The following is a 14,120-nucleotide window of genomic DNA, read 5'->3' as shown; positions in this document are numbered from 1 at the left end:
GAGACCGAGCTGAATTGAAATGCAAAGACTAAAATAATTTTAACTGTGGTGGTTCTTTCTTTAGTGGTGGGTGGTGGTGGTGTAATGAGGGGAATCAAACATAAGAAGCGAAATTATGAGTCCAGGTCTAGAACCCTAATTCGGCAAATGGCCTCACGTGATGTCTGTGCGTGTGTTTACCATTTAGATTTTTAAAGTGGACTTTCTCAATTCATAGAAAAATAAACTATCACCACTTAAAATTTGAAAAATTTACTTACCACTTTCTTCTTCAGATTCATATATCATCAAATCAAATCAAATAATTATCAATCAAAATGGCAAGAGGCCCGTATGTCTAAATTCATTTCAGATATTTCATATCGAGAATTCATTCTTGATTAGAAACTTTTGTTTTCGAATTACTTTATTATTCTCCATACTCTGGAGTTTATAAAAATAGACTAATTAAAATATCGTTTAAAATGAACTTGAGGATGATTCGTCTGATTCTTGTCATTTATAATGTATTACATATACCGATGATTGAACTTTCGAGTTCTTTCTGATTAATGGTATCACCAGTATTTCCCCTTTGTGATTTACTCGGATGGGAGCCTTGTCATGATAATTTATTAGGATTGGTTATAGATATTATCTTTGTTTTTTTTCTATCATTCATTTCATGAGTGTGTTATTTCTGTTATAATGGGGAGTTCTATGTGTATCCTTGTGTTGTGTTGTTATGAATGTTGATCATTTATAATGATGTACTGTTATACGGCATGTGTCTGTATTTCAAGCGGAACGTATAAAGTATAATGGTTCAACCTTTGGATATATGCTTGATTCAACTCGTTATAAATAAGTTGTCCTGGCGATAACTAGGGAATGACCACTTGATTTATGTTTGATTTAAACAATGTTCTATCTTCCAATACTATATTTATCATGCAAGTTAAGCTCTGTAATATATTATATTTGAACTCATTTAAACCCCATTTTTATTAGTCCTTATTTTTAAAGTAATTTGTAACGTTTCTAATCTCTTGAATTCAATCTTTATTCAGTACCCTTTTTTACTAACTCTTTTTAACAGAAAGAAGCATTTAAAAAGATTAGCAGCTCCATCTCATTGGATGTTGGATAAATTATCCGGTGTTTACGCTCCAAGACCTTCTGCTGGTCCTCATAAATTAAGAGAATCATTACCATTAGTTGTATTCTTAAGAAATAGACTTAAGTATGCTTTAAATGGTAGAGAAGTTAAAGCTATCTTAATGCAAGAACATGTTAAAGTTGATGGAAAAGTTAGAACTGATTCAACTTATCCTGCTGGGTTTATGGATGTTATTTCTTTAGAAGCTACTAATGAACATTTTAGATTAATTTATGATGTTAAAGGTAGATTTGCTGTTCATAGAATTACTTCTGAAGAAGCTTCTTATAAATTAGGTAAAGTTAAGAAAGTTCAATTAGGTAAAAGAGGTGTTCCATATGTTGTTACTCATGATGGTAGAACTATTAGATATCCAGATCCTGCTATTAAAGTTAATGATTCAGTTAAAATTGATTTAGCTACTGGTAAAATCACTGATTTTATTAAATTCGATACCGGTAGATTAGTCATGGTTACTGGGGGTCGTAACTTGGGTAGAGTTGGTGTTATTGTCCATAGAGAAAAACATGAAGGTGGGTTTGATTTAGTTCAAATTAAAGATGCTGTTGATAATACTTTTGTTACTAGATTATCTAATGTTTTCGTTATTGGTTCTGAAGCTTCTAAACCTTACGTCTCATTACCAAAGGGTAAAGGTGTTAAATTATCTATTTCTGAAGAAAGAGATAGAAAGAGAAGAGATCAAGGTTTATAAATTATATATATAACCCCCATTCTTGTATAATAGTTAATAGTTAAAATAATAATAAAAAGGTTATGAATTTATTTATAGTTGCGAAAAAAATTATTAGCATCTGATGTCGGGGAACTGATGTGAGTGGGGAGCATTGTGCAGGAATGGACATTTTGGTGATGATGATCAATTTTGTGGATTTAGTCTCTAAAAGGGTCATACACATGGTTCAAATGGAATTCAATTTACTTGGCTATAAAATTTAATGGAAAACATATTTCTTTCTTTGATATAAACGATAGATACATACTCATGAATTGATACAAAATGACTTCAAGATATAGAGTAGAATATGCCTTGAAAAGTCATCGTCGTGATGAATTTATAGAATGGATTAAAGGTTTATTAGCTGTTCCATTTGTGTTACATGCTGATGTGGAAAATTATGATGAAGGGTTTGCTGAACATTATTCATCAATGGAAGATTATGAACGGTACTTAGAAACTCAAGAATCAGTCATTGCAGCAGAATGTCAAAATCGATATCTGGAAATATTCTCTGATGTAGAGAAATTAGTTGATCATACTATGATTATTGATGATATAAATGATAAAGACCCCGGTCGAAATTTAAATAGTCGATTACGAAAATTAGTACCGTCAGTAGGGAGATTCTTTACCCCGTTACCATTGAATGAAGCATTCCTAGTGGAAGATGAACGAAGGTCAATATCCAAAAGAAGATTAGTAAGTCCTTCATTCAATGATATTAGAGTTATATTAAATACAGCTCAAGTTTTAGCATTAACAAAGATTTATAAAGATCATCTTAAATCAGGATCAAAATTAAAATTAGTCACTTTTGATGGTGATGTGACATTATATGAAGATGGAAAATCATTAGTTGAAAATGATCATGTGGTATCAAGACTTGTCAAATTATTATCATTAGGTTTATTTGTGAGTGTGGTTACTGCTGCAGGATATCCTGGACAACTGGGGGGCGCTAAGTATCATGAACGATTAAAAGGGTTAATAGATGCTATGGATAGACCTGATTGTATCTTAACTCCTAAACAAAAGGAGAATTTATTAGTTATGGGGGGTGAATCGAATTATTTATTCCGTTATTCAGATGAGATAAAAACTTTTAGATTCGTAGATGCTAATGAATGGCATTTACCTTTAATGCTTAGTTGGGATAAGAATAAGATTACCTTTATAATGGAAACTATTGGTAAACATATGATTCATTTACAAAAATATTATAATTTAAACGAATCAACTACCCTAATTAGAAAAGAACGTTCAATTGGTATAATCCCTAATGAAGGACGTAAGATTTTACGGGAACATTTAGAAGAAATTGTCTTGTCATGTTCAAATAAATTAGATGAAATCTTAACTGGTTATACTCCTCATTCAACTTTAATGTCAGCCACCCTGTCTTATAAGAAAAGTCAAGGTGGTCAATCCATTGAAACCTCTAATTCTTTAACAGGATCATCTACTCCAAATTTACCTAATGAACTTACTAGTACAAGCAAAGAAGGTATTAGAGTTTGTGCTTTTAATGGTGGATCAGATGTTTGGGTTGATATTGGTGATAAAAGTTTAGGAGTTGAAGCATTACAAAGATATCTTTGTGAAGATCCTGGTGATGATTTATCTCATACAGTTTGTCCAATTTTAAAAAGTGAAAGTTTGCATATTGGTGATCAATTCGCAAGTCTTGGTGCCAATGATTTCAAAGCTCGTTTAAGTGCATGCACGGTTTGGATTGCAAGTCCAAGAGAAACCGTAGCCATTCTTGATGATTTAATTAATTATATAGACCAAAATTAAAAAGTAATATAAAAGTCATACCTCGCCAAAAGACTTGAGATACTGTAATGTTGCGAAAAAAAAAATATTGGAGTATGAAGAAAAAATATAACGACAACTGCAGGACTCGAACCTGCGCGGGCAAAGCCCAAAAGATTTCAAGTCTTTCTCCTTAACCGCTCGGACAAGTTGCCATCTTTTCAAAATTTTCAAGAAATCCACATGACCATAATCTGTCTTTATGTGGCACGTGATCATTTTCAAAATGTTTTTAATTCATTTCCAACTATATAATTACATAGATACTTGTTTCTAATAGATATTATAATGTGTGAAGTGTTGTTCTGTTAAGTTATAAGGTCATGTTGTTTATAATTTGGTGTACTTAGAAGCTGTTTTATTAACTATGTGATTTGTTATATGCAGGTATGTTCAAAAATGTTGCAAAATTCTTAAGACCAAGATATTAAACGTTGAAAATCCTAAAATAGATAGAATAAAAAACTTATAACTTTTATTTCTAGATAATTTACTAGTTTACGTATCTGATAGTCTACAATGATTTTGTTTTTTTGCACAAATTTATTTATTAAAAGAAATATATAAATCTATGTAATTTGTTTTTTTTAATTTTTTTATTTTTATATTTTATTTTCATCATATACCTTTACCTACCTTAATAATCTCTTATTTCAAAACTTTCAGAGAGTTATCAAACACCTTATTCAAATTAATATTCATGAATATATATGTTGAAATAACAGACATGACCAGCAATATCATAATATAACACCATCATAAGACACCAGCAAAGAAATTTTTTACCAAGCACCTTTAGACCATATCATTGATTTCGATAAGCATCATCAGTGTACTTATTTAGACAATAGTACATCTGTTTGGAGTAGCACCCCAACCGGTAGAGTTGTTTTGATCTTTGTTAGCAGATTGAGTTTTAGTTTGAGTTTGTTGAGCAGCCATTGTGAATTAGTTTGTATGATTTATAAAAGTAATAGTTTCAAAAATGGTTTAACAAGTAGAATTCAAGCTATATTTATATTAAATTTTTAACTCTGCATATATTAGGCTCGTTTGAGGTTAATATAGTCATCGGTATTATTATGATTCAGATGTTGTATGATTTTGCATCTTTTTCATTTGTGACAAAAAAATTACCTATTTGGGCCATGACAAAGCGCAAAATTCATCCTACAAGTTTCAACTCAATTTATTTTTGGGAATCATAGTGTACAACTATCGTACAATCTGTTGATATACATGATGATGCATTCTTTGAAACGAATATCGGAGGCGGAATAGGTTTCAGAAACTTTAATTAGGTAAAATCTACAGTGACTTCAGTTAATTTCGTAATTTAATATGTTGTCGTAATATTTTTGAAACTGTATTGTCTATAAAATAAATACACATCTATTGTTTAATAACTAATGGTAACCCATAAACTATTGGGGCTGAACCATTGAGATATGGCAACGTGCAGCAATTTCTACTTGTTCCAACCGCCTCACTTATATTCCATTGTTTGATACGTGGTTGATTTGATAAAATGCCCCATTTCTCAAACACAGATAAACTGAACTGATCGATATCCTTATCAGTAACATCCCATAAGTTAACAAGCACCATTGGAGCTCCGCATGTTAACCAATTGTATACATTACCATGATGTTCAAATATACCATTATCACTTAAAGCGCCGGATGAACATCCAATTAATAAACTTGGAGGTAACTTTGGTCCATTGGGTAAACAAGTTTTAAATAAGGTTGAGGTTTTAATATATTGATCACAGCCACCATGACCTAAATATACGAATAAATCTGTCTTGGCGATATTTTGCATAAGATTCTCTTCATTTGGTTTTGATCCAGTTAAACCGTTCCAATTCCTTTGTTTGGAGAACATTGGCCTAAACTTTTCTTCTGTCCTTCTTAAATCTCCACCTGGATTAATAATATAATAAAGACTAGATTTATCCACTGTTTTTGAATGTCTGTTCTTTAACATGTCAATTAAAAGTTCAACTGAAGGAACACGAGAAACTGACTTTCCAGCAAAACAGCCTAATGACTCCCATGGGAAAAAGCTACATGATGAACCAGGAACTAATACCAAATGCTCATTTACCAGATTTGACCTTAAATTGAAGTACTTATCAAACAATAATTCAAAATTTTTATGAAATTTAGCTATCATTATCTCTTCGTAGTTATTGGTTTCTGCATGGAAATTAAGGGAATCTATCAAAAAGTGAAATAAATCATCAACTGATAATCTATCATAACTTGATAAGTTGTAGAATAAGCCAATTAATTTATCATCAAATTTCATATAGCGTTCATCTGAAATATGTCTTGATGGAAGTAAACCAAGGATCAATTTTATGAAATCCTGTTTAAATTTCGTAAAGACCGCATCTTCAGCAAAAGTACTGAATATTCCCTTAAAACCTCCTACCCAGTTCTTCTCAACACTTTCCAAAAGATCCTTCATTCGTAAATCTAAATGGAACCGTAACTTCCACCAATTTTTTCTTTGTTCTTTAGTAAAAATCTTGGAGGTAGTAGATGCTTTAGTAGAAATATCACTTTGTTTGATAATATCATTGAAATTCTTTTTCAAATCATCAAATTTTACCATTTGCTCAGTATTATTTGATCTTAGAATGGGCAAATTGATGTAATGAGGATGACTTCCCTTCGTGAATTTGGATATGACTAGATCCCCTGTAAAATTACATATATCTAACGTCACGATGGACCAATTATCTGGTAAATATAAATTCAAATCGATATTGAATTCAACAGCTCTACTATGGAAATCAAATATAGGTTGAGGTTCAATTTGAGATGGTAATATTTCTTTGGCCCCTGTAGATGTATGATTTATGCTTCTGTCGTTTTTGAATGGTAGAGCTCGTGGAAAATCTTGTAAATAATATAATTCATGTAGAATATTAGTATTACTTTTAAAGTTTGACATTGAAGATATTAACATTAGACACTTTGTAATCGTGCTAGATAAATCTTTAATTTGATATGCTGCAAGTGATTTAAACTGTGGGTGTGATACAAATTTGAATAAATCATCTTTCAATTGCACTAATTTATTTAAGATGGGAATATTATCAATGATCAGATTCGTTAATCCGTCTCCGACAATATTTGGTAATGACTGTACTGATTGATGAAGTGAATTCAATTGAGGAATTTGGCCTATTTCTTTTATCGTGTTTGCCAACTGTATTTTTGACACTACTAATATATCCAACAATTCAGTATGCTTATTATTCAAAGTAAAATTAAAGTTCGGTTGAGTTTTCAATGATAAGGTATGATGCAAAACCGAATTCTCATCATTATCTAGTCTGAAAATATTTAACAACTCATCGTTAGTAATATCCAACTTCGAATTGAACTTAGGAAGTCTAAATTCACTAGGTTGTGAGTTTAATAGGCCTTTGATGTTGTTACCTTTATAGTTGACATTAATATTAGTCAGAACAATTTCACTCTGACTATAACCTTCAGCCTTTGTTAAGTAGTTTGATAATTCATCATCCTTTAACAAGCATATATGATAAAATAAGATATCAAAATTGTGTAAACAATTCACTATTGGAGATACCGTTGAATCATTAGTCTTTTCGAATTCATTCAAATAGAATAAAAAGTCTCTCGTGATACCCAACAGACTCAATGTAGTGATAATATATTTATATGATTCAAATAAGACATGAGTAGTTTCCCATTTGATTTCATTGTAAGTATTTCTTTTAATATTGGGTCCACTTTTCTTAATAATTGAATAAGCAATTTTGATTGATACCCTTGCATTCTTAACAGCTTCGATAGGATTGTTGGCTAGGAGATTGATCTTACAAGCAGCAAGTTGGAATTTTGAAATTAATAAAAGATTTTGCAATTTTTCCATGGTTGAAATATTCTCGTTGGATATTAAGTTATATTCACCTCTGGATGCGAATACTTTGTGAATCTTGTTGAACTTTTCCATTGCCTTTGGAAAATCCTTAACATTAATAAAGTAATCAAGTTGTAAGAGATTAAAGGCTACCACTTCCAGGAGAGCATTTATCTTGGACTCTTTTAAAGTCGTGTTCAAAGTTAATAACAGCTCCGAGACATCACTATACAAAGCAAATTTCATTAAACAATCACAGTATTGATATTGAATGAATAGATTCATTTCGTTCGATAACTCTTTCCTAGCAGTTATATAATTATCAATCACATTTATGATATAGCCCGTAGCACCATTAAATTTTAAATACAAAATTAAACTTCGGAAAATATCATTTTCATAATCCAAGTAGTCAGATTCAATACTATGATAATCATTCAACCAATTCAACATACAATGAATAGATTCCTTGAATAAAGTATCATCCCAATTAGAATTGATTAATTTCTGTAAATAATAACCGCATTTGAATAAATTATTTCCATTTGGAGATTTCGACAAATCAATGACTTCAGTTAACCCATTTATCTTGTAATAATGGTAGGAAATTAAACAGCGAACATTCTCATCTTGAAAAGATGCAGACTGATATAAATGATTAATCACTTTTGTTTTGATATCGGGGTTGGTAGATCTCTCTAAAAGTTCAAATTGTTTTATTAAAATAGATGACTTGAATGTATCGTCATATGAGTTTTCTCCAAATATAGTGGTACCGACAGATAAATCTGCAGAAATGCATTTAGCAAGTAACTGCAAGAAAATATTGTCTATAACAATGGATTTATCTTTCGAACGATATGCGAAATCGAGGAATACTTTAATAAATGTTGTTGATTTTTGAGCCAGTCCAACTTCACAGAGTGTGTTCAGAATCTTTTGCACTTTAGTCTTTAACGTGTTAAAATCTTCTTTAGCTTGTGTGATGTCATAAATATCAATCTCGTAGGCAATACAGAGAGCCATTATATGTTCATCATGACATATATTCCCAATATTATAAAGTATATTTGACAAGTTTCTAATTCTTTTGACTTGACGAAAATGATAGAATACTTTTTGAAGATCTGCCATAATTAACTTCAAGGTGGTGATATTTGTTACATTCTTGCTTATGGCCTTTAAGAATATTGTAAAGTGATCAAGAATTTGAAAGTGACCCTTGGATAACATGTCCATAGCTTCAGATTGTGAACTTAAATGAGCAGTGATTAAATGAATAAAGGAATAAGAAATATCATTATTTTGAAGACAAACACTTGTTATACTATGTAATATTCTTGAATCGTTTATAACATTTGAATTAGCCAAGAATTTAACCTGGAGTTGATTTAATAACATCGATGTAGGTTGTTTTGAAAACTCTTGCAAGTCGACAATTAAATCATCAATCGAAGCAGGTTGTACTTGTTCAAGGATTGATGATGTATATGGATAATCTGAATTTTTCAAATCATTCAAAAATTGTGCAACGTATCCATCAGTCGCTATATCCCAACTATCAAACTTTTCACCAGTGAACTCCACAAACTTTAACCTTAAACATGTTTTGTACATCTTTAGGTCGATGGATTTGATCTTCTTCATTAAAGTATCTAGTATCACCATGTATCCATTGGTTATCTTTATGCAATTCTTGTGATATTTTTCTTTATTTACAGGAGTGACTTCAAGAGCAAATTTCAACCAGTTTGAAAAATGACTAGAATTAAGGAACAACACGGGGATGTACTTGAAAACGGATAAATTCAATTGAGGATCTTTATTACTTGCAACAAGTTTAAGATTATGGGATATAGATTGTAGTAAACATTGTAAATATAGGAAATGATACGCGACTATTAAATTTATCAATTGAACGTCTGTTTCTGGTACACTGCCATTAAAAGGTATTTCAATCAAAGATGAATCGACAGACTGGGACCAATTTATAGGTACTCTATTGACCAAGTTATTAAATGCTTGATTTAAGTGATTCAACTCATTGATTCCTGTCGCGTATTGTTTGATCTCTATCAATTTGATTATGAACATTTGGTGCTTCTTAATAGAAGCAATGGAATGATTTGAAGACATGCTATTTGAATGCAAGTATTTGAAACAGTTTGAAGCTATTTCAATATCGTTGACACTGATGGTAGTTGATAAAATGGCATCAATCTTGGTAGTTGTATTTGTGAAAAGGTCTTTCAGACTTTGTGGTGAGACATTCATATTATTGGATATCAGCAAGGGACTCTTGGTTCGATGACTTTGCAATGAAGCCAAGATCAGATTGTTTAAAGCCTCGTCATTCATGACTCCGCACACTTGCTCTTATGTTTGAACTTCCTGTAATGGTGTCTTTTAAAGGATTGATTTGACTTTTGACTTTTCTGTTTGTTTCTGCATTCAGAAAATGTAAACAAAAACTTTTTTTGCGGTCTATAAAATTCCTGTATATTGAGAACTGGTAGCTTCCAAGCGTTTTACTTAAGCAATTATACAAATATCAGAGTTAAGCCAATCAATCTTGCTCATAAGGTGGTTATAACTAAGTAGGTGCATGTTAAATGGTAAAGTTAGTTGTCTATATAAAGCTGGTTTGACTTTCTTTGGCTTTATATGAAGTTATTTAAAGTTTAATTTCTTGTTACTTTTTGCAATTTTTTAAGCTTAAACATACTAAATTAAAAATCAAACAAGGGTATCTTCATACAATATTTATCAAAGTTTAAGAAAATGACTTCAATAATACAACAAATGATAACTTTCAAACACTTAGATAATAATCGATTCTTAATTATTTACTTATCTTCAATTATTCAGGTACTTTTACTAGAATTTGAAAAAATCACGTGATTCGTTTTCATACAAGATTATACGTCATTGCAATGAATTAAACTACAGACAAACTTGTTTGAGTCTGTATTAACTGGTATTTACGGAAATTGTTGATTGATATTATATATGATGAGTGGTTTTGTCTAACTAAATTGGATACTATTTACAAAATGAAATTTAGTTCGAATGTATGTCCTTTCCGAAGAATATCATTAATACATTATATGCTGTTGCTATTGTTTTTGGTTGGTGTTTTCAAGTCTGTACCATGGCAAACCTAGAAGATTCTTTCTTCATCAGCTTCATTGGCAGCATTCTTTTCTCTTTCTTCTAATCTCTTCAAAGCATTTCTCTTAGCAATGACAGTCTTAGCATTTCTTTCACCACCATTCTTCTTCTTACCTCTTTTATGTTCTCTTAATGGTTCCAAATCATTGACGAATTTATGTTTCCATCTTAACATATAACGTCTAGTTGAAACATCTATACCCATATTCTTCATTTGACTTGAAGTTGTATTTAAAAATTTAGCTAAATCACTTTCGAATAATCCGACGTGTTCAATAGTATTACGACCAATGAGGTTGAAGAAAGTTTCTAAATCATGCACATTTTCTTTAGTTCTAGTTGATGTATTGGTTTTGAATGCTATGGATGATGTAGAAAATGATGATTTTGATATTATAGGATTGAAGTTGGTTATTGATTTGAAAGATGAGGAAAGTATTGGTGATTGTCTTTGTATGAAGACATTATTGTGGCTGATTCCTGAAACAGCTCTTAAGAATGATGATCTTAATCCATTCATTATAGATAATGTTTATACTATTGTCTTGACTTTAACGTTGTTAACGATTTAAAGGTTTTGAAAAAAGCTGTTCTTCAAAATAAATTTTTCATTGCCAAAAACATACGGTCGTGCGAAATACAAAAAAGTCTCGTTAACTAATAGAGATAGAGATCAGAAGATATGGATTTTACAATATTTATGATAAATATCAATATGAATAATGTTATTGATGAATGAATGATATGGAGATTTATTATATTTTTTTTTCTTCTTATATAGATAATAATTAGTTAATTAATTGACATGAATCTAAAACAATTAAATTTATATTACATTAAATTTATAATAAACCTTTGTTTTTGAATTCTTGTAATAAGGAGTTACCTAATCTAGCTGGAGATGGTTCAACAACAACACCGGCAGATTGTAAAGCAGCAATCTTAGATTTGGCATCACCTTTACCACCAGCAACAATGGCACCAGCATGACCCATTCTTCTACCCGGAGGAGCAGAAACACCAGCAATGAATGAAACAACTGGTTTTGGAACATCTCTAGTTAAATTATATTGTTTTAAGAATTCAGAAGCTTCTTCTTCAGCATTACCACCGATTTCACCGATTAAAATAATACCTTCAGTTTCTGGATCACTTAAGAATAAAGTTAAAACATCAATGAAATTAGTACCTGGGAATGGATCACCACCCATACCAATAACTAAAGATTGACCTAAACCAACTTTAGTAGTTTGAGAAACAGCTTCATAAGTTAAAGTACCAGATTTAGAAATAATACCGATTTTACCTCTTTTATGAATATGAGATGGCATAATACCGATTTTACATTGATCTGGAGCAATTAAACCAGGACAATTTGGACCAACTAATCTAGTTTTACTTTGAGTTTTTAAGATTTGAGCAACTCTAACCATATCTCTTTGAGGAATACCTTCAGTGATGGCAACAGCTAATTCGATTTCAGCTTCAATAGCTTCTTCAATGGCAGCGGCAGCAATTGGAGGTGGAACAAAAATACCAGTGGCATTAGCACCAGTTTGAGCAATGGCATCTCTAACATTGGCAAACACAGGTAAATCTAAATGGGTAGTACCGGCTTTTCTTGGGTTAGTACCACCAACAACCTTGGTGTTATAGGCAATGGCTTGTTCGGCATGGAAAGTAGCTTGTCTACCGGTGAAACCTTGATAAATAACCTTAGTATCAGCAGTAACTTTCAAGTTCTTGATGGTGGAAGCATAGTTTCTAGCAGTAGCACTAGAAGCAAAACCACGAGCGAATTGTCTATTCAACATGATGATGATGATGATTATATAAGATAAATATGATAATGAATTGATTAGATTAGATCAGATCTAAATATTTACTAAAATAGGTTAGAAATGAATTGTTAAATAAATAAATAAATAAATATGGAAAATCGAAAATCGAAATGGTATATTTTTTTCTCTTCCTTCTTTGATTTTCCAATCCAACATAACATTCCCCTTTACACAGTAAATAGTGCACACCTCTCTTTTGTGTATTTCAGACTTTTTTTTTTTGGTGTACTTTCTTGTTTTGGGTGTCAAATTTAGTTGAAAACGTTGGTCGGGCGTATAGTATCCGCCGGGCGATAACTATTGAAGTATGGATGTTAGGCACAAGCGGCATGGATGAGTTGTTCTGGTTAGCTTTAAAATATCACCATTTCTCGGACTATAGGAATATCTAAATTATAGAGAATGAATTATGAGCTGATATGTATATAGAAGGTCATATAAGTGATTTCGTCTAAGTTATTCGATTTAGAAGTGATACTGTTGGTTGCTTGATTGATTGTAAAATAGAAATGAACCGTTACTATTTGCCGAGGTGATAGCGATGATTTCCATTTTCCATCAAAAAAATAAAAATTGTCGCAAATTAATTTATTTAAAATTTTAGAGCAGACAGTCAGACAGACAGACAGACAGACAGACAGACAAAAAGTACGACGAGGGGTAATATAGTGAAAACTATTTAAAAATCCATTTCCGATTCGCACCGGGGGCAAAAGAATAGAAATCAACTCTTTACTTGACAGGTTCTCAAATATTCAAAATCGAGGTAACGACATTATTTAACTAGTAAAACCATGGAAGTGAACGGAACCTAAATCGCAAATGGTATAATTTGGTTGCAATAATTATATCGTTATTATATTTTTGAGGTTCTTTCCTTTTCGTGTTGATATAACCAGACTTGTTCAAATATAGAAACAATTTTTAACTTTACTGGTATATGTATTTGCAACTATTTTTGATTCTATACTTGATTTGCATCCAATTACTACCTGTTATTTATTAGTTCTAGTAACGTGTATGTAGGTATAGATTGTTTATTTTATAAGTTTTAACAGGTTACTATCGACTACTTAAAAGTTGTCTTCTAAGCATAGTTAGATTGTAGGCATGTATTAAAGTTCATCTAAAGCCTCAACCTAATACCTTCATATCTGTTGTTACTTACTATGTCAGCTCCTAGATATGTAAAAAGCTACAAGTGTAACCATCAACAATTGAAGTTTAATCCATTTCAAACTAGACAAGATGTTGACATATCCATTACAAGACAGTTATAACTGTCAATCATTTACACTATCATTTTATTATGCTATATTTTATGGTTACGCGATACCAAACCAAACGAGATCAGAGAAAAAAAAAATTAGTGTAACAGAACGAAAGTTGTCAACGACCGCTGCACAAGAAATGGCAACCACAACAAAAATTTAATTCATCATTCAAAGTAGCAATTGGGATAGCATATAGAATCAATCATCCAACCAACCATCCTTTCACCCAATCAATC

The 14,120-nt window shown here is 31.2% G+C and overlaps 5 protein-coding genes and 1 non-coding gene across 6 annotated transcripts; 2 read left to right on the top strand and 4 right to left on the bottom strand. All coding sequences in view use genetic code 12, as the record gives it.

Annotated features, from left to right (window-relative positions):
- Positions 1 to 317: 317 nt before the first annotated feature.
- RPS42 (40S ribosomal protein eS4) lies at positions 318 to 1,853 on the top strand (the record flags this gene model as incomplete). The annotated part of the gene is made up of 2 exons (XM_064907462.1): positions 318 to 331; positions 1,079 to 1,853. 2 exons carry the CDS (start codon positions 318 to 320, stop codon positions 1,851 to 1,853), a joined length of 789 nt encoding a protein of 262 aa, XP_064761473.1.
- A 306-nt stretch (positions 1,854 to 2,159) lies between these two features.
- Positions 2,160 to 3,677, top strand: ISN1 (IMP 5'-nucleotidase; the record flags this gene model as incomplete). Its single annotated transcript, XM_064905014.1, has 2 exons — positions 2,160 to 3,240; positions 3,382 to 3,677. The coding sequence occupies 2 exons, from the start codon at positions 2,160 to 2,162 to the stop codon at positions 3,675 to 3,677; spliced, it is 1,377 nt and encodes a 458-aa protein (XP_064761472.1).
- A 91-nt stretch (positions 3,678 to 3,768) lies between these two features.
- Positions 3,769 to 3,850, bottom strand: DFJ63DRAFT_t80. The gene has a single exon. It is a non-coding gene; the product is annotated as a tRNA-Ser (tRNA).
- A 1,237-nt stretch (positions 3,851 to 5,087) lies between these two features.
- ESP1 (separase) lies at positions 5,088 to 9,872 on the bottom strand (the record flags this gene model as incomplete). The annotated part of the gene is made up of 1 exon (XM_064905024.1): positions 5,088 to 9,872. One exon carries the CDS (start codon positions 9,870 to 9,872, stop codon positions 5,088 to 5,090), a length of 4,785 nt encoding a protein of 1,594 aa, XP_064761471.1.
- Positions 9,873 to 10,357: 485 nt separating this feature from the next.
- DFJ63DRAFT_143830 (mitochondrial 37S ribosomal protein mS41) lies at positions 10,358 to 11,487 on the bottom strand. Its single transcript, XM_064903488.1, has one exon. The coding sequence runs from the start codon at positions 11,287 to 11,289 to the stop codon at positions 10,759 to 10,761; it is 531 nt and encodes a 176-aa protein (XP_064761470.1). The 5' UTR covers positions 11,290 to 11,487; the 3' UTR covers positions 10,358 to 10,758.
- A 1-nt stretch (position 11,488) lies between these two features.
- LSC1 (succinate--CoA ligase (GDP-forming) subunit alpha) lies at positions 11,489 to 12,733 on the bottom strand. Its single transcript, XM_064903480.1, has one exon. The coding sequence runs from the start codon at positions 12,581 to 12,583 to the stop codon at positions 11,612 to 11,614; it is 972 nt and encodes a 323-aa protein (XP_064761469.1). The 5' UTR covers positions 12,584 to 12,733; the 3' UTR covers positions 11,489 to 11,611.
- Positions 12,734 to 14,120: the final 1,387 nt, after the last annotated feature.

Source organism: Scheffersomyces coipomensis, assembly GCF_036884675.1.
Source record: "Scheffersomyces coipomensis strain NRRL Y-17651 chromosome Unknown DFJ63scaffold_4, whole genome shotgun sequence".
NCBI classification, from domain to species: Eukaryota; Fungi; Ascomycota; class Pichiomycetes; order Serinales; family Debaryomycetaceae; genus Scheffersomyces; species Scheffersomyces coipomensis.
This window is presented reverse-complemented; position numbering and strand designations above follow the sequence as displayed.